Below are 20,479 nucleotides of genomic sequence, written 5' to 3'. Positions count from 1 at the left end.
AACACAATGATAAAGGGGATGTTGAAGATCCTGGAAGGTAAGGAGAATGAGCTAAGTGATTCTGGAAATGGGAAGAAATGTTTCACAGTTGGAAGCAGTAAAATGAATTTCAACTGACTAGCATAAATGTGATGAGGTTGCCAGCCGATCTTGTGCACTATTTATCTAGGACATGCCAAAGAGTGGTGGGGGAAAACAAAGGAAATTTTCCATTTCATAGCTTCTTGTGCTGCAAGCTTGAGGCACTAAACCTTGTCTTGATTTAGTGGAAGTGCACTGTCCTAATCCCATAAGACATCCTGATTAGACTGGCCAGAGAAAAGGAATCATATTGACCTCTATAGCCTTTGCCTGCACTCAACCCAAGGCTTCTAAGAGATGAAGGCAAAACAGCATTTTGAGGCAGAGAGGTGAAGGGGTGAGGGCCACCCAAAGTCCTTCAGCCTCTGGAAAGAAAACAGAGGGGAAACAGTGGAAGTGAGGCTGAGAGCCATGAGAGAGCTGCAGCTGTAACTATAAAGCTGCATATCATGTGGTTGCCGTGAAAAAAATGGTTGCTATTAACATCTTACAAGGTCAGGCTGGACCAGGCTCTGAGCAACGTGGTCAAGCTGGGAGTGTACCTGCTTTCTGCAGAGGGGTTGGACTAGATGGCCTTTGAGTGTCCCTTCCAACCCAACGATTCTATGATTCTATGAAGTCCTGTGCTCAATCAACCCAATTAATAACTAGTTATTACTGGGACAGGACCATGTTTAGTATCCTTTAATTTCCACTTTGCTAACTGTTTGCAAGATTTAAAGTCTTTCAGATCTATGTCTTTGTCTGAGGCCAGATTCTGTTCCACAGTGAAACTTTGCCTTTTATTCCCTCTCTCTCCTTGCTTTCTGTAATTGCTCATCTGATATCTTGCCTTAGGCTTTGGGACAGTGTAGCTACATTATTTTGACTGACTTCCTGCTATCTACCACTTTATGAATATGTTCTCAAATTGCTGATGGGCAAAGAATCAAAGGAAGATTAATGGATCATTTTTCTTCAGGAAAAAAAAAAAAAAGATTGTGGTGAATGCTCTTAACTCACAGTTCTGTTGGTTTATAAGAGCCTGGTGGTGTTCAAAGAGCGTTTGGATGTTGTGTTGAGGGACATGGTTTAGCAAGAACCATTGGTGAAGGGCGAATGGTTGGACTGGATGATCCTGTGGGTCTTTTCCAACCTTAGCGATTCTATGATTCTATGATTCTGTATTAATTTTAAAATTAGATACTGAGATAATTTTTAAGGTCTGTGGCTTCCTTATGTACATATTTCTATATTATTCTTCAAGCCTTTTTAAACATAGATTTTGGATTATACACCAATCCTCTGGAGCAATAACTGTTTCTAATGAAACAGTGCTTTTTGGCAGCTGAGTCACTCCCTGAATTCGTTTCATTGGATGTGGCCAGCTGGATTGGGGGCTTAATAATTTTTAAAAGTATCGATCATCACTAATTGAATCACTGAGTTTACTCCCTGCTGTGTCTTTCTTATCTGGAAAATCTATGTATAGTTTAAGAAGTTCTCCACTTCCAGCAATTACGTTTAGTAGAGCCACACTCTATCTGTGTTGTCTTCTTTTCCTCCCTTAATGCTGGATGATCCACAGAGCCCACCAATCTTTTGGTAGGGTTCCATCTTCTGATGAACTCAGAGAAATTATTTCATTCTTCCTTCTACCCGATCTTCAGAATCAAATTCTATCCCTTTGCAGTTTCCTTTTGTTACTTGCATGATTGTATGTAAAAGTCTTTGTAAATGTCATATTTCCAAATCTGGAAGTTTTTTTTTTTTTTTTTGTCTATCTTGAATGTCTCCTTCTACTTTGTCACTTAGGTCTACGAGTTTATTTCTTGCATTCCTCATTCAGGAGCAAATCAACAATGTATATATATGCATTCAGGAAAACAATGTTCTCTTGAATAACGTCCATAAAGAGTTCCTTATAATACTAGGGAGCTTTTGATTAACTTCTTAATTTTACTAAAGTCACCTTTTCTATCTGCCTGTGCCACATCATTACTTTCTGATACCACATCTGCTCTTGGGACATCAAGCCTAGTACTACATGTTCACTTCCTGAAATTGTATCTGGGTGATTCAGAAGGCTGAGTCATAGAATCATAGAATCTTAGAATCTTAGAATCATAGAATCTTAGAGTCGTGGAATGGTCAAGCTGTTCTTTCCTATTGCACTTGGATTTTGCAGTTCCCAGAAGAAGTAACCAAAAAGGACAGGAAACTCTCTCTGCCTTATTGTTCCACCATGTTATCGGACTTGCTTCTTGACAGCTGTAGTCTCACTTTAATAAAACTTTTTGCTTCTTCCATTTCTGTCAGTTTCTTCATTTCTCACTTTTTTTTGATCCAGAAATTTGAACAGATAGCCACAGTAATATGTGTAGATATTCTATGCATATACATTGGATATCCAAGAATTAATACTTCTATGTATTCAATACTGCTTGCCTTTTATTAAGAATTGTGTTTTTTTCTTGATTCTGTGGAAGTCTACAACTGTAGCTCCAGTTCTGCATCTCACTTGCCTTGCATTCAATAATATCTCTCTGTCAATTTTTAACTATGTGTTATGACATTATGGTGGCAATTGTAGTTTGTACAGTTTCTGCAGTGTTTGTTGTACCAAGGCCTTTTTCTATAGTAAAATAGTAGTTAAAACATTTGTGATTTTAATTTTCTTGATTCTGTGCACAGATTATTTGTAGGTTGTATTCTTGATGAGGATTCTTATTTAAATAACCTGTTTGACATCTTATCCTTCCAAGACCATTTGTTTTGTTCTTGTTTTAGCCCTATTTTAGGTTTGTTGTAATCCAATCCAATCTTGCACCAGTATATTACAGACACAGACAACAGATGCATCTGTCCATTTTCTTCTCAGTTTCTGCAGGCCTCCCCATTTATACTCTCTATATCTTTGTTATTTCAGATGGCATTTGTTGATTCCATTTTGGCCAGAGTAAATCCTATCCCGTCTGTATCACTTTCCCTATCTCAAACCATTTTTAGTGTCTATTAAATATTTACCCTCTTCACTCTAGCTAAAATCTGTTTTGGAGTTACTCTGAGTACACTGCATGTTGGGACCTGGTTTATCAGGGAATGAGCTGTCGTACGAAAGAGGCAGAAAGCTGCAGAATCCAGTGTGTTGCGGTCAGTGTTATCCCTCATCCTTCTTACTCTTCCTATTCTTTATTTTGTACAGTTTTCTGTTGTCCTCAACCCTTTGTTCTTGCCTCCCTGCTAGATGCTGCAAGAAGTGTAGCACATACACCTTTAGATTGTACCACGAGGCGCATTAAATGCAACAATGACATGTTCTTATATGGATTCAGCAGTAGTTAAGCCTCCTGCTGATGAAGGGGTGAAGGGCACCTCCAAAGAAACAATGCTGCAGTGAGAAATGAAACAAGACTTGATGAAAATCCCCACTCTCCTGTTTGGAAAGCACAGATTTTCATCAGGGATGCAAAAACTGAAGTGAAGCCTATCCTGAGGATTGGGTGTTGGATGGAGGTGAAGCAGAGAGTTGCAAGCCCCTCTAAAAATGCTGTCTCCAATATGAATTTAAAGTAGGATTTAACTTAGCAAGCCAGAATGTGTATGCATGCACGTGCATGGCCCACAGTACCACTATGGTACCACGGCTATGCAGAAGGAGAGGAAGGGAGAGCAAACCGTTTCTTAGGGGCATGCAATGCAAACTGCAAGAGACTTCTTTGGAAAGGCAGGAGTCAATCTATCCAACACACTCTCATGTGGGACTGTCCAACTCTATGAGACTTCTGATTACCTCACACACACAGGAAGAAGAGGGAACAAAAGAGTTTGAGGAAACAGCTTGACCAAAAGGTCTCTATTCTCTCATACCCAAGGCCTCAGTGGTGATGGGGTAGATCCAGCAGTGCTGACAAGCTGAGTCATTTTAGAAACAACCAGATCGGCTATCAGCTGTCTGTCTTCTTCCACATGCTCCCCAATCAGGGGCATCGAGCTGTCCATTACCTGCCAAGAGAGGGAAAAGCAGCAGTTAATAAGGAGAGTTTCTGGTGGTGGATGCATGTTTCAGCTCACCTATCACACTAACTTGCTTCACGCCCCTGACATTCTTACAAACACCTCTAGTCATTAGCCCCCTCCATGCTAAAACATATTTGGATGGGATTTCACTTTGTTTTTTTTGGAAATGACATGTACTTCATAGAATTGTTTGAGTTGAAAGGGATCCTTGAAAGCCATCTGGTCCAACTCCCCTGCAATGAACGGAGATGCCCACAGCTCAATCAGGGTGCTCAGAGCCCCTTCAGTCTGGTCTTGCATGTCTCCAGGGATGGGGAATCCACCACATCTCTAAGCAACCTGTGCCAGTGCCTTCCAGTGCTTCCACCACAGCCCATCTTCCGTCCTTTAACAATTTGAAAGCCAAGCCAAGTCTTCTGGTGTCTGAAGGCTTTCTAAATCAAGTAAACACAAACTTTTTCACATCTCCTGAGGAGATGACTATCATGGATGGGGTTTCTCTGACATCATGCCACAGCACTCGGAGGAGACATTGCAGCAGAAAGGGCCACATGCAGGCACGGGAGAATGGAAACACAATGTAATGAAGTCTGAGGAGATGAAAGCAACAGGTACTGGCGGAAATCAGGAAACACTTGGGATTAATAAACACAAAACACTGCACCCTGAGAGGGGAAATAAACTCCACAGATATGTAATGAATTGAACATCACCAAAATGACGGCATCTAATGCAGAAAAGTAAACTTATTCTCTGCTTTTCTTCTTGATATGGTCATGACACGACTGCTTCCCAACAAGTACTAGAACTGTGCTGGAGAAAGCTGGGATGTAGAACTGTGGATATGGGGTAAAGAAAGTTGTCAGAGGGTCTTTGAGGTAAGAAATGGTCTGACAACAACAGCAATGAAAGCACAGCAGACCCTCAGGTGCATAGCAGCCCTAAACATCATTTTCAGCAGTTCATTCTAAATCAAATTCTTCACAAACATTAGCTAAATCCCACATGAAGAGCTGCACTATGATGAGGTTAAGATTCAGCTGGATTAAATATAGTTGTACGCAAATATCAGGGTTGGAAGAGTTTATTTTGTTTTTGCTTTTATTTTTAAACCAAACATTAAAAACCTTGGAAATGCAAAGTTAAAGGTTGTTTTGCTCCAGAAAGGCACTGACTCATGCTCAGATAACAACTGGACGTGCAATCCACATTGGCAAGGCTGCAAGGCTGTGAGTGAAATGGAACGTTTTCCACATTTTTTTTTTTTTTTTTAGAGGGGAAATCAGTGAGATGAGTTCACTGAGTTTATATGCTTGTCAGTTCTTGTGGAAAAGCTATTAATTTGCATTCATTTCTACTGGTGGCTCATGAAAACTCTAGAGAAGCTAGGAGCACCCCCCTGTGCCTTACTGCTCCTGGGAGCCCTCCAGCAGGTTTCTCTGCAGCTTTCCTCCCCTCAACTCCCTCATTAAAAGCATTCCCACCTCATTTGGCGATTGCAGTTCATACGTGCGAAAAGAGATCTCAGCTGCATGCAAGGCACCATGTGAGGGCCCCATCTGACCACTAGATGATGCCATTATTCTGCTGACAGACCAGCCTAACCCTAACCCTCCCAACGATAAAAGTCAGTTTGAAACAGCCAACTCAAATAAAACTCCTAATTTCCCCACACTGACAATGCTTTTCCCTATTTCTGTGGCAGCAGTGGCAGAAGCGGAAGTTGCTATTTTATAAAGCAGAAGTACTAGGGGAACGAACCCTGGAGCAGGTCCCACCTGAGCCAGAGAGAATCACAAGGGTTGGAAAAGACCTCTAAGATCACCTAGTAAAACCACCAACTCATCCCCACCATGCCCACTAACGGAGGGTGCACTCGATCCTCTCGTTTAGGTCATCAATAATAATACTGACCAGGACAGGGCCCAGTACCAACCACTGGAGAACACCACTCATGACTTGTCACTAGCTGGGTTTAACTCCATTTGCCACCACTCTCTGGGCCTGGCAATCCAGCCACTTCTTTACCCAGTGGAGAGTATGACCTGTCCAAGCCACCGGCTGCCAGCTTCTCCAGGAGAATGCTGTGGGATACAGAGGCTTTACTAAAGTCTAGGTAGAGTACATCCACAGCCTTTCCCTCATCCACTAGGAGTGTCACCTGGTCATAGAAGGAGATCAGGTTGGTTATCAGGAAGATTCACCAGGGATCAGGGCACCTGTGTCTGTGTGGTGTCTGGCAGGGAAGAGTGAGCTGTAGGAGGCTGCCAATATGGGGGTGAGCGGTCACACACATAGGGGAAGGCCTGTGAGAATGGCAGTGGTGTCAGTGAGCAGAATGACACAGCTGGCTGTCACTTGAGTGGAAAGGAGCATGGGATGTTACTTTGTGTGTTGTCTGGGAAAGGTGAGTTGCCCTACAGCTGGGCAGACATCAATGTCAGTGCTGAAATAAACAAACTGGAAGGCTTCCCGAAGAGGTGGTGGAATCACCATCCCTGGAGGTGGTCAAGAGCTGTATGGATGTGGCACTGAGAGTCATGTTTAGTGGGCATGGTGGGGATAGGATGATGGTTGAACTAGGTGATCTTGGCGATCTCTTCTGACCTTAATGTTTCTATGATTCTATGAATATCAGAGTCACAGATAGATTGCACTCATGCTGAGAAAAACACAGAGCAGCTGAGCAAAACAAGCAGATGTTGACACATATGGTCCTGGCCTTTGTAGCTGCCCAAGGTCAGTGGCTGCTCCCGAGGCAGCTGCTGCTGCCTGATAAGGGATGTGGGGAACAGAAAGCAGCAGGGCAAAGAAGAGGCCGAGGAAAACCCCGTCCTACTCCTCCTGCTGCCTCTCTATGATGCTGAGGCCTAAAGGATGGCCATGCTCTTCTGTGCTCTGGTGTGCAGGAGTGGGGTGTTAGGGGATTTTTTAGGGAAGGAAGGAAGGACACATGATTAAGCATTTCAGAAGGACTGATAAGGTGTCAGTGAAGGGATGGGCAGGGTCAGCAGGGAGCATGTCTCTTGTCACACAGCTTGGCTCCAGGGCAGGTAGGACTTAGCCAATCCAGGAGGAAGAATACATCAAGTGGCTCATTTTACTTGTCCGTCACTTGCTCCATATTTGTCAGTATAGCAGAGATGTGGAAAAAGGTTAGACTGCCAAAAAAGGAGGGAGGAGAGATTACCAGATCATACATACTGCTGAGCTCTTTTGAGAATCTGGCTGCTAACAGCAGTACCTAACCTGTGCTATGTTCAGGGTTTGGCCTTCTGAATGTTCATGCTGAATATTCTTTTAAAGTGATAAAGTTCTTTAAATCAGAGGAAAAGGAAGAATCAGCATTTGCCATCATATTCACAGCTGTTTTAATAGAATGAAACTTTGAAGAAATCAGTAGATTTCCTTTTGCGTATGAAAAAGGAACTTACAGAACCATAGAATCATTAAGGTTAAAAAAGACCACTACGATCATCTAGTCCAACCATCAGCCCATCCCCACCATGCCCATTGACCATGTGTGTTGTTGCTTTAAAGGGCAGAAGGGCAATAGGTCCTGGTATCTGCCACAGGAAAGGAAACGAAGGTGAAGTTCAAGTGGCAGCAAATAGCGTGACTGAAAGATTATTCTTATCCTCTGCTGATAACTCATCTCTTTTAATCTGATTCCGTTTGCAATGAACCACTGTGATAAATTGCATTTCATAGACTTGCTTATCACTGCTTCTGCAATTCTTTCCTAGAGAACAGCTTTGCACTGTGAAAATTAATTACTGCCTGCAATTGCATTGTGCAAATTCCGTATTTGTTCAGGCTATTTAGGCATGCTTTCTTACAACATGTCACAGCATAGTGTTCCTTCTCACCCAGAAAAATACAACTATTGCACTGTCAAAAAACTTCTTTTTTTTTCCCCCACTATCAAAAGAAAAAAACAAAATAAAGGATCAGTTTCAGACCAAGAAAAGTACCCCGGGAAATAGGCTGGAGGCAATTAGTTACTTGTCAACATCTCTCTCAGATCTGCATAAAGTAGAAAAGATTCCTGTTTGGCTTTGTTCTGCTATTTGTATTGCACTGCTCTACTCCTTTCCCAACAGTGTCCGTCAGCCTGGCATCTGAATGCCTGCTGGTGTTGGTCCTTCGGAGCTGCTCAATCAGGTTTTCTGGTGGGATAATTCAGCATGACCCATCTGAAGCTGATGTGTTTCTTCTAATTTGTCCTGTATTAGATCTGTTGCTTTTTACCTTGGTCTTGGAGAGAGGGGAGCGTTAGCGTGCATTTCTCTGTGTGTGGTGATGGCTGTCAGTGGGTGGCTGTGCTTTTCATGCAGTCACTCACAGACACAGACAGATGTGAAAAACCAGAGGTATATCCAGGCAGAGGCGTATAATCCTTAAGCACAGAATTATCCATGTGTGCACGTACATAGGCTTATGTGCAGGAATAGATGCAGGGATATGAAAACCACATCTCACATCTGACCATGTATGGACACAGTCCAAATGTCCTTATGCTTGTTTTTAGCAAGACTGCTTTCTTGTTCTTCCTTTCTCAGCTACACGTGCATAGAGATATACAAGTGCAGAGCAGAGAGGCAGTTTGCTCTGGGGGATGCTCCTCTAGGTGCTGATGAATTGCACACAGGAGCAGACTCATCACTACAGCAAAGACAGAGGCTCGCCAGCATTTCATTGCTGGCAACGGTGCTTGGATCACATGCCCTTTGACAGTTCGTTGCTCCCCATAAAGCAGATACATAATGCTGGAATGTGCAGTCGCTGGAGGGCTCATGTGGTTCTCATCAGCATCCCAACCCTCAGCGGGTGGGACTGCTCTCCCACACATATCTTTCCAGTGTGTCAGCACCCCTTCATGAAGCCGTAGGCTGGCTCTGCTCATCTTCCTCAGCTGGCCTGTGTTGGCGGAGTTTACAGCAGGTCAGATGCTGTGCCTCCTTGAATCACATAGTGACAGAGGCACTTGCTTACTTGCCCCATTTTCTCTCCCCCAGGGCATCTCTTAAGTTTCCACTTGGATTATCTGGCCAGTTCCCCCCTCACCCTGTTCAGATGACCTGAGCATCCTGTACACCCATTCCCATCTCTGCCTCTGGTCTGCTGAGGAGTGCACTGATCCTTAGCTCCCAGAGCAACAGGTTGTGCAATTAATGGGGCACTGAACACAGATGTCTGTAGTCTATGCTGCCCATTGTACTTAGGCAGGGCTCTGCCTTGCTGGTCTGTTATTCTAGTGAATGCTGTCCATGCAGAAGAATGTAGAAAATGCACTTGTTTTTTAATTAACTTGTTCCTGTTGCTTACGGACCTTTATGTTACACTCTCACCATTTATTCTACTCTCATAAATCATAGAGTCATAGAATCATTTAGGTTGGGAAAGGCCACTAAGATCATCTAGTCCAACCAAATAAGATGCAGCTAGGAGCTTTATTATTGGAGTTCCCTTTAAAGTGATTGAAGAAAGACATGTTCCTTTAGAAACACTTCTTTAGTGAACTGAATCACCTCCTGGACCTGAACTGGTGGGTAATGGGTGGAAGGTAACACGATTAATATTGCTATGTAGCACATGTTTTCTTATGATGCTATCAGTCCCTACTGACAGCTATCAGAGGTGTACTGGCTTTGCTAATGTTCAGCCTAGGAAGAATGGTGCTGGGGCACTGGTGCAGCGAGGCATGCCAAACTTTGGGTGCTGATGGCAACACTTGCAGGCTACTATATGCTTAAGAAGAAGGCAGCTTCACATCTGTCCCATGCTGGTATGTTACCACATGGTGGGGACTGATTATCTGGAAAGCTGGGGTGGCCAAGCAGTCTGCAGCTCTCCCGGTTCTCTTCACAGTCCACAGTGAGTGCTGAAGGCACTTTAATTCTGATCCCCTGCTGCATATCCATTATAGAACCATAGAATCATTTGAATGGGAAGGGGCCCTTAAAAGCCATCTAGTCCAACTCGTCTGCCATGAACAAGGACACCTACAGCTCCTTCAGGTTGCTCAAAGCCCCTCCAGCCTGACATTGGCTGTCTCCAGGGATGGGGCATCCACCCCATCTCTGGGCAGCCTGTTCAAGTGCCTCACTACCATTACTGTAGAAAACTTTTTTCTTATATCCAATCTAAATCTCCTTCTATCAATTTGAAACCATCTCCCCTTCTCTTATCACAACTGGCCCTGCTAAAGAGTCTGTCCCCTTCTTTCTTACAGCCCGCCTTTAGATATCGGAAGGCCGCTCTCAGGTCTCCCTGGAGCCTTCTCTTCTCCAGGCTGAACAGCCCCAGCTCTCTCTGTCTTTGTAGGAGAGGTGATCCATCCCTTGGGTCATTTTTGTGGCCCTTCTCTGGACACACTCCAACAAGTCCATGTCTCTCCTTTACTGAAGATTCCATATCTGGACGCAGTAATCCAGGTGAGGTCTCACCAGTCAGTCAGTTTGCCTGGGGCTGTGAATTAGACCCTTGCATATCAGTGAGCCAGAGCTTGGAGGACACAGATGGGCACCCTAGAGCAGTGACTGCTGGACCTCACATGTTGGTGTAAGCGAGCATATTGGTGCATATAAACTCTGAGGGAAAGTGTTTGCAGATACAGTTCCCCAAGGTTCCCCTCGCTCTCACCTCAATGATATAGTCTTTTCCATCTTTGCTGTGGACAGCTTTGACAGCACAAATATCAAGACCTCCAAACATTTCCGCACAGGCATCCACCCACAGTCTGTACCTGCAGAAAGCACAGAGGCATGGTCTAGGATTAGCTGCTTTGGTGATACACCAATACAATTACCCATCCCAGTGCCCGAACAAAGAGATTCTGGAGCCCTTTTAATCATAAGGCATTCCTGATATGCTTTGCCCTCTTTTTTTTTTTTTTTTTTGCACCAAAATAACAAGAGAATTTTGTCTGAAGTTTCCTGTTAGTTCAGATTGCTTCAATTCTGCCCTCAAAGTCGCCTTAAAACATTTCTTTCTCTCCTTGGTATTTACATCAGATCTCCAGTCGGTTGTCATTTAGCCAAGCTATAAATATTTAGCTCATTTAATCTCCCAGAAGATTTGGCCCCTTAGAAGTTGTACTGGCTTTGCCTGAAAGCCCTCCATTACGCAGAGAACTTTTCTCCTGATAAGACATTCAGGACACTGGGGCTTCAATAAGATGGGAAAGTGAGAGCAGAACTTTGCGGAGTAGCCATCCCCTCTGTGATCTGTTACCCAGTGGCTCCTCTTTTTACAATTCACTCTTTCAGTGCCATCCTTCCACAGCTCCTCACCTCCCTCCCACCCCTTGGACATTGCTCCTGGACAGGCGGTCCCATTACACGGACCAGGCCGCAGCCCCTTTCTCTGGCCGTCCCAGAACAGGACTATCAGCTTCTCTGAGCTAAGGCCAGGTTTGGTGGGTGCCCCCTTAGCTGTCCTGGTGTCAGAGGAGGAGAGGGAATGACAAGAGGCATATTATGAGTGGACCACATCCCCCCCGCTGTGGAAATGAGGAGGGAACGAGGCGGCCTGGTTTTATTTCCTGTGCAGCTGCTTTGCAGTCCTGAGCATTTCAATAAAAATAATAATCTCAGAACAGCAGATCTGTAAGCAGGACTGTGACAAGATGCGGGGAGGGGAGGGGAGGCCACAGTCTCTTGAAAACACTGACATTTTGCAGGCCCTGAGGGGACTGGGAAAAGAGCTGTTTTGGCCAAAGATCAAGTTTACATCCTTGAAGCCAGCCAGAGTCCCCATGGCTTGACAACATAATGATCAACTTGTGTGAACGCAACGTCTGCAGGAAAATGGCTCCTAATGAGGAGACCAAGCATGTTCATCCCAGCCCCTGTGAGGAGGGCAGAGCCTGAGAAGCACTAACAGGGATGAGGAGGAAGAGAGCTGCGCATCCTCTGAGCACCAACGCACTGCTTGCAGTGCTATGGGGCAGGGGAGGATTTTATGCCTATACATCATCAGCAGCATTTGCAGAGTTTCACTATCATTTTGCCCAGTATGACTTGGACATGTCAGTCCTTTGGGCTACTGTTGAGTATAGTACGTACTTCAGATTGCTTCCACTCGGCAAAGCATTTCAGCACGCTTCTGCCTTGTTGTATGCACTGATGACTTAGATTTCAATGGGATTTGTTGCATTTGTGGCTAGATAAGGCTCAGTGAGTTGAACCTCTATAAACTGAACCTTCAAAATTCAGCGTGGTCTGTTGGCAGGAATCTGGGCTTTAAAATCAGAATCATGCAATCACAGAACGGCTTGGGTTGGAAGTGACCTCAAATCATCTAGTTCCAACCCCATGCCGTGGGCAGGGTTGCCAACCACTGAAGCAGACAGCAGATCAGGTGCTATTAGGAAATGTCTACCCTCCATCTCTCTGGCGTCAATTGTGTTGTTAACAACCAAGATACATATTAATGTCCAGCTCCCACAGTCATGGTAGGGTCTTGAAGGATCACCTTTGGCATCAAATTAGGAGCTTGGTTTGGTTTCCCTGTTTCACAGAACTAAAGCTGCAGAAGGGACCTTATATGATCACCTGCACAACTCTTCTACTCCAAAGAGAAGGCATTTCTCTAATCTAGTCTGAAAGAGGACAGAGGTCCCCTATCCCCTCCAAGTTATTCATTTCTGTGCTGTTATCCTTACTATTAGGAAATATTTCCTAAGCCCAAATGAACATTTTCTGCTGTAGTTTAAGCCTATTACTTCTTACAGTGTTGCACTAGCAATATAAAGGTAGCTAATGCCTTTTATATATTTCAAGACCCTGTGCTCTTTAATTTTATCCTCTAGGACGAAGCACTGTTCAGTTTGTGGACAACTCCTTCCAGCTCTGTGAAAGCTAATGAAGGAAGGTGAACATCAGCACTGAAGGCATACATTCACTATGCACGAGTGCACACCTCTCCTGAAAAAATACCACTGGTCTGCTAACTGGAAAAGATGGAACACCACATAAGCAATTGTTACATTCTCTCCTCTGAGCATCCCTTTATTCTCCTTTGTCCTCTCTCCAGCTCACTGCTATCTCTCTTCAAATGTGGTGCCCAAACCTGGGCAGAATCAGAATTAACCATAACCTTAAGATCATGGAGAATGGGAGATACAATCTGAAAAAAAATAAATAATAAAAATCTTAGGTTCACTAGGCCTGATTGAGTACACACATTTTATGGATTCTTTAATTCTATGAATAACCTACTTTAAAAAAGCAAGATGGAGAACAAGTAACTTGATAGCAGTTCTATAGAAAAGCGTATGGAAAATACCTCGAAGCAAAAGCTACCATGAGTCAACAATACCATGAAGTTTCAATATTAGCAAATATCACAGTGATTTGAATATACAGAAGTACCACCTGCAAAGTTTAGCGTGCAAGATGCATGAGGCAATTCCTTCTGCACTGTTGAGCAGTGAGACTTTCACTAAAGCAGTGTCCACTTTTGGGAGACTAACGCTTTCAACAATTCAACGGGCAGATTTTCCCTTCTGTTGGACAGAAGAAAAACACTTTTTCCACGTCTGCCTCTCATTTGTAATGTGCTTAGAATAACTTCTTGTTACTTCTTGTTTTGTGCTGTGACGTTGCTGATTTTGTACCTACATGTTTGTACTTGTATACTTGACCTTACTATGCTGGTCTTGTTTCCTGTGGCTAAATTCACCACAGATCTAATGACCTAGCAACGCTGATCTCTAGCTGTCCTTCCAGTTTGTTCTCCAAAACAGGACAGTTTGCCTTTGTGCCCTTAGTATTTTTCTAAGGAAATACTTGGTCTTTTAAACTCCTTTATCCAGCCTCCCAGGAGACCTCGCTTATGAGTTCTCTCAATTAACTGAGGTCTAAAATACAAGTCCTCCCTTCTAAGCCAAGAATAGTTAGTACTGTCTTGAAACCCTCTTCCTTACCTCTCTGTCATTGCAATCTGTTCCAGCATTGCAGAACCTGTGTTTGCCTTCCAGTTTCCAGAGATAGACGTCCTCCTAGAAAAACAAACCAGAAACATAACCAGAACATGAAAATACATACATTCCTGCCCCATCCTCCCTCATACTGCAGTTCTCATTCTTGACTTAGTGCTTGTACAGGAGGGGATGAGGTGAGGTTCTTCCTTGCAGAAATCTTTCCAAATCCTGCCTCAGCAACACTCCATACAGGATACGTTGTTCAAACTCATGAAAGACTGAATGAGGAATTAGGCAAGGAAATCTCCAAGGAATCTTGAGCACACATCAAGCTCTGTGAATACTTCCTTTCTTTACACCTCAGGCCTAGGAGAGCTGAAATGTCAGGAGAAGGTCTCCGGGATAATCACCCTTGTGTTCTCCAATGGTAGCATCCTCCATCCGTGGAAGAACAACACTCCATGCAAACATCTGACTAAGCAGTTCCACAAATATCGGCTCTAACACTCTGGGTCTCCGTAAATTTGACTTCAGTTGTACTGGTGTCATAGAAAATACGATTATACACTCTTTTTCCACTGACTTATCCTTGACCTTTCTGTGGCTTACTATGTTCTGGTCTTGGAGAATTTATAATCGCAAAATGGTTACAGTCTCATTAGCTGCAACTAATGGTTAATTTCCGAAAAAAGGTAGTGTCGCCAGGTTTCACCATCATCCATCAGGGGGTGACAATTTTCCTTTCCTTGACCTTAGGCACAGGGCAGACCTTGGACAGCCTGCTGTGACAGCACTGTGCAGATAACCCTGGCAGAATTACATGGTAGAACAAATCAACAAGCTGACAGATACACCCAGGGAGAATCTCCACAATGAAAGAGATTTAGGAGAGGAGTGTGGTGTGTCATCCAGCACTTTCAACCTGTGGTTTTGGGAACCCTCTCTCCCAGTGTCCTCACCTTTGTAACATGATGTAAAAAAGACTTTGAACTCGTAAGATTATATAGAGCACTCATAATACTGATGTCCTGCTCTATAGTAAATCTGGATCATTATAGTTGGCTGCCTAGGGTTTCCCTTTACTCTGGTGGGGGACAGTCTGGTGTCCTTTTCCATTTCTCTTCTGAAGTGGTATGTACAGTTGCTGTGAAATTTAAACGGTCTTTTTAACCCATATTTTAAAAGAGAGGGAGGGGGGCAAAAATTACTCTTAAGTAACTGTTTTCATACTGTTAGCTCTTGCCTTTTGTTACCTTCACCCAACATCCATCTTCCTACCCTACGTTCTAAGCTAAAAGATAGATTCCTCGTTGAGCTTTGATTGTTACGAGTCCTTTGGTGGCTTGTGTTCACCCCTCAGCCTCTCTTTTTCTATTGACATGTGAGTCTTTGATTTTGTTCTTCAGTTCTGTAATGGGAAGAGACATTCTTTATTATCATATAGGTTCAAAAAGTTTCCCTGCAGTGGCAAGTGGCATCTGGAATTCCATTAGTACTGAGAACTCCTGGAGTGTGATTAGTAACAAAATGACTGAATATCAGCGCTCAGAAAATGTACCTGCTATACCAAATGTAAGCGGTTGATTGACTGGTGAGAAAACCAAACCATAGCTATAGTTTTACAAGGAAATTTGACATCTTAACTGGGGATGATCCCTCGACCCTGAGCTGAGGAAAGGAGGGAGCGTATAATTTCTCCCCCAGTTTCTGCTGCCACATAAGAAGTATTCATGTTTTCTCTTCACCAGCATTACAATGTCGGTCAAATACATTTAGTGGAATTTTAGGCATGTATCACATGCTGCTTATCTGCTGTTTTGTGGCTGGCCCGAGGCATGAGCTAAGTAGGTGTTTGTTAGTAGTGTAAATCTGGAGTCACTGCATTGAAGTCAATGGGAAACTGAACTCAAGCCTTGGGTCATGGGCTGGAAGGAAGTGCATTGAACATCTGGGGCGGGAAGGAATGCATGAGTCACCCTCAGCATCCTCCCTCTGGCAGATGCTTGGTGCAAAGTAAACATAATATGCAGAAATTTTGGTAAGCTGTCTGTTGTCAGAAGGAAGCAGTTTTTACAGCTTCTATGTGTGGGTGTAGGTATAGAAATCCTGGGTAGATTCCATGGCTCACAGATCAAAGAAATTCACTTAGTCTGACACATGCTGTATTGCCTTTGAGGCAGAGAGTTGCTATCATAACTAACGATTTTGAGACACCAGTGAGAGTTCTGATATTTTGGGTGCTTTTTCCTCTGCTCTCTGACGTCACAGGGACTTATTTATACCATAGAAATAATCTATTCAGTCTGATGCCCAGAAGGAAGAGCCCATGATCAAACTGGTTATACTAACCTCCCAAGCTCCATAAATGTTCCCAAGCACTTCCATAAATGGCTCTCTACATTTAAATAAATACTCTGGCTTAGCAAGTCACTTGGTGAATTTTGCTGTTTTTGCTTTCTTTGTGAAGAAGCTTAATTTCTCATTAAGTTGTTTCTTGTTCATGGCTGTTTTTGTATGGAAACATATCTCATTTAGCAAGCAATTACTTGCACAGCTATATTCCCCAGTGAGATCAGCTTTTAGTGTTACTGCTTCCTTTCCTCAATATCCCATATTATTTCTGATCACTGCCTGGATGAGAGTGTGGTGGGTGCTAATAATAAGCAGGGACAGGACATGGTCAGCCTAACTGGGTCCTTGTTTCACACAGGGACAGGCTGGGAGCAGACTCAGGACCCAACGCTGAGTAGGTTGGCAGGAACAGGGAATTTTAATGGACATTTAATACCTTCTTTCCTTTGGCTAATTTGAACTGTTGTCGACCTGATCAGATTTAAAACAACATTTCTCTCATTGGGTTCGCATGAAGTAGCTGAGTGTCCCACAGGTCCTTCCCAAGAAGAACACAGTCATTATCTAGCTTATTTAAATACCTCTGTGCTAGGAATCCAACCAGGCAGCTAGAAGTGAAAAATATGTGAGCACATGCTTTTGATTATCTTACTTAACTATGTTTGCACCAGAGCTATATGGCCTGCAACTCACAGTGTTGCAGGTCTTAGGTAACACATGAAACGTATCTGGTGATCTGAAGAATGCACTGCTAGAGCTGTCTACTTGTCCCGAATTCTGCAGCTGGCTAAGGAGTGGTATTGCTGGAGAAGCCGTGCTATTTGGCTTTGCTTGTCTACTGGTTTGCAGTAAAAAGAAGCAGGTGTTTTCTTGAGTCATGTGGTTACATCTTTAATTGAGCTTGAGTTGACGACTACTGAAATTTGGCCGAGTGCTTTTTAATATTTTCAGACACATCACTGTTGAGTGTTGCTTTCGTGCCACTCCCTTATTACCCTGCAGAGCAGGGAGGAACTGTGGGGGACCTGCAGAAATATCTGTCCTCCTCCTCTCCCTCCTTTGTATGCTTCAGGGAGCAATCATGCAAAGTGCCGATGGAAACCCCGCATTCTAGCCAAGTTGAGACCATCCTTACCTGGTGCTGCATGCTCCTCATGCCCTCCTGTGAGCATGGTGCCATGACCTCTTGGCTTGGGAGGAGACAGGGCATTGCTATAGGTTGGACACTGTAGGACTCCACAAGGTGCAACCAGCTCTGATAAACTTTTCAGCTCCCCAGTGCTGTTGGGACACCCCTCTTGTTTCATTGCTTCCCCTTTTTTATTGTCCAGCTGGGAAGGTGGTGGGTTTGGTTCCCACAGGAAGACATGGGGAGATGGAGGGGTTTACTAAATGGCTGGATTTGTTGACCCCTTTCACTAGGAAAGGTGGAGGTGGTAGAACATGGTTTTCATTGTGGAAACGAAGTGAAGCTCAGCAACAGATAGAGAAGGGTTTATTTTCCAGTGACAATGATGGTGGGAGGAGAACAATGGGGCCATTTTTCAAATAAATTAAGTCAGCCTCCTGTTCCTGCCCAGACACTGAATGAACTTCATCCCCAGCAATATCTCCCCGTATCTCACCCCGACACAGCCACACACTCACATGTAAGCTTTGTAATTGTTGCCAATTTTCTGGATTCGGATGTCATACTTGGAGTCGATGAATGGCTCAGAGGTGGCGTAGGTCTTTGCCATGGCTATGATGCTGGCTATGTCACGGAAGTCATACTGGTTCTCAACTTTGACCTTGATAGCCAAAAGTTCAGCAAGACCACGACAGGTGCAAAAAGAACAGGAATACTTGGTAAGTGGAAGTCATCTCCGTGCCTGAATCACACAATGTCAGTTAACACAGACAGAGTTAAGAACAGAGCAGAAATTGCATGGTTTAAAGAAAAAGGTTCCTGAGACCAAACTAAACCAGAGCAACCCCTTTCTCCTGCCTCATGCACAAGCCCTGGTGAAGCTGGCATCATGGAGAGAGCTTGAGTTTTGCCCAGGTGGCTCTTGCTAATGCTCATTGCTTTTATGATGCTTCAAAAAAATATTTCATCTCTTAAGGGGCATTACTTCATTTAGACATTGGAACGGCTATTTCCCATGTCGAGATGGAGGAAAACTGAGCATTTTGGGTGGCCAGGAAATCACGATCAGTGCCAAGAAATCAATAGAGTTGGTTGTCTGCCACTTCTAGGCTTCAGTTTTCTGGCATTGCACATTGCCCCCTTCCTGACTGTCTTTGAGGAGTGGTGCAGGTCTCCTGGCTGGAAGCAAGCTCTGAAGGAAAAGGGGGTCTCTAGGGGAGCCTGTAGTGCCTGGAGAGATCTGTGAGAGCAGGATGGCATGGGTGTGCGCAGGACAGCTGGTGGGGCGTTGGGCTTGAGTCACACTTGGAGATGAGATGGCAAGAGCCTGTGAAGTGGAGATTTTCTGAGAAGCTCGTTTTTCATGGATTTGTGTTCACTGATGAGAAACACTCTGAACTTTATCCAAAACAAAAAAAAAAAAAAAAAGAAAGAAAGGAAGGACCGAAACGGTACAAGCTCTAATGATCTGTGGTTTGGGAGAGGAGCGCTGAACAAGCTGGACATGGTGGACTACTTCACCTCATTCACACCACCAATCGTAGCTTTTAGTCTATTGGCAAAAATCTGCTTTGTGAATCAGAGAAACCCATGCAATTCTTCTTCCTCAGAGCAGGACAGATGCAGGAAGGGTGGATTAAGTGGCAGAAAAAGAGCAGCGCTGTGTGAAAAGGGTGACCAAGGAAGTGCCTTTCTCTACATATTACCTATCCTTTGCAGTTTGGTAACATCTTGAGATCACGAGTGGGGATTGCAGCCCAGCATTGCTGAGTGCTTGCTTGCAGCAAGCAGATGGTCTCTGCCCCAGAAGAGCTCCCCAGTTGCGTCAATGTGTATGTTAAAGGAGGGAGATGCCAGACTGCGTGGAGCCGGCTGAGGGAAACACATGCAATGGTATTTGGTTTTTCTCTGCGAAGAACAAACAAGTTGTTTTACATATCTGCCTTCAGCCATGAGAGGGCAGGAGCCATCTTCACTAGAGAACAGAGAACAAGCTTGTGTCTAACCTGTTGTACTGTTTGGACAGCTTTGTGCAAGCTCCAGCACCAGAAGCTGAAGATGCCTCCACATTCTGGTGCAGAGAAGCTCTTGTTAACTGCACAGGTTGTGGGGAAGGTGAAAACACAACTAATCTGACCCATGACCATTTCTAGAAGCCTGAACAAAGAGAAAAAAAGGCCTAGTGTCTCATTTTCCTCTTGCTGAATGCAGAATACTCCTTGTCCTCTTCCCTTTTTCTATGGCAAGGGTTGGGCTCCTGCTATTCGGGACTGAATGAGAAATGGAGCAGAGGAAGACTACCACCATATGGAGGAATGGGGGAAAACTAAGAAAAAAAAAGGGAATTTAAAACCCAAAGGGTCAGTGTAAACCTTTGTATTTTGTGTGAGAGAGCTGCCAGCTCTGGGCTGGACTTTTGCCTCTTATGTCTTGATGGGGAGCACTTCAGGCTAGGGGAGCCCCAGGGCTGGGCACAGCTCACAAAATCCTGGGGGAGGGCATGCAGGCTGGGCAGTGCCAGGTGCCTTTGCTATAGAGATAAGAGTGGCTGGGATGTGTTACATCAAGGGGAGAATGCCACCCCAAGGAGGTGATGGCAGGAGGGACCTGAGGAGTGCGCAAAGCGTGGGGTTGCCACACTCTTCTAGACCACTTTAGTAATGAGGAAAGATAAAAGGCATTATAGAATCACAGAACCATAGAATAGTTTGAGTCAGAAGGAACCTTTAAAGGCCATCTAACCCAGCTCCCCTGCAATGCACAGGGACACCTACAGGTATATGAATATGAATGACCTACTTGGAACGGGGACCTTTATGGGATCTGACACAAAGTGCTGTGCTTGTACAACAGATGTCTCTGGGCCTTGGCTGAGGCATTTGTGGTCTCAGCCCAGGAGTGTTGGCCCATGAGGCTATAGGAAGGAAGGGTGAATTCCTTCCTGCTCTCCATCAGCTCCTCCCTATGGGGAGAGAGAGGATGAACTTGAA

The 20,479-nt window shown here is 44.2% G+C and overlaps 1 protein-coding gene across 1 annotated transcript in view; it reads right to left on the bottom strand.

Moving 5' to 3' along the window:
• SYN3 (synapsin III) overlaps positions 1-20,479 on the bottom strand; it is a 204,811-nt gene that overhangs the window by 8,500 nt on the left and 175,832 nt on the right. The window contains exons 8-11 of the mRNA XM_003640389.6: positions 18,008-18,150; positions 14,012-14,086; positions 10,726-10,828; positions 3,931-4,065 (exon numbers count right to left, since the gene is read on the bottom strand). Of these exons, the coding sequence (XP_003640437.1) occupies positions 3,931-4,065; positions 10,726-10,828; positions 14,012-14,086; positions 18,008-18,150 (456 nt within the window). The remainder of the gene's footprint in view (positions 1-3,930; positions 4,066-10,725; positions 10,829-14,011; positions 14,087-18,007; positions 18,151-20,479) is intronic.

This window comes from Gallus gallus, chromosome 1 (assembly GCF_016699485.2).
Source record: "Gallus gallus isolate bGalGal1 chromosome 1, bGalGal1.mat.broiler.GRCg7b, whole genome shotgun sequence".
Taxonomy (NCBI): Eukaryota; Metazoa; Chordata; class Aves; order Galliformes; family Phasianidae; genus Gallus; species Gallus gallus.
The sequence above is the reverse complement of the archived record's forward strand: the minus strand, read 5'-3'. Positions and strand labels throughout refer to the sequence as shown.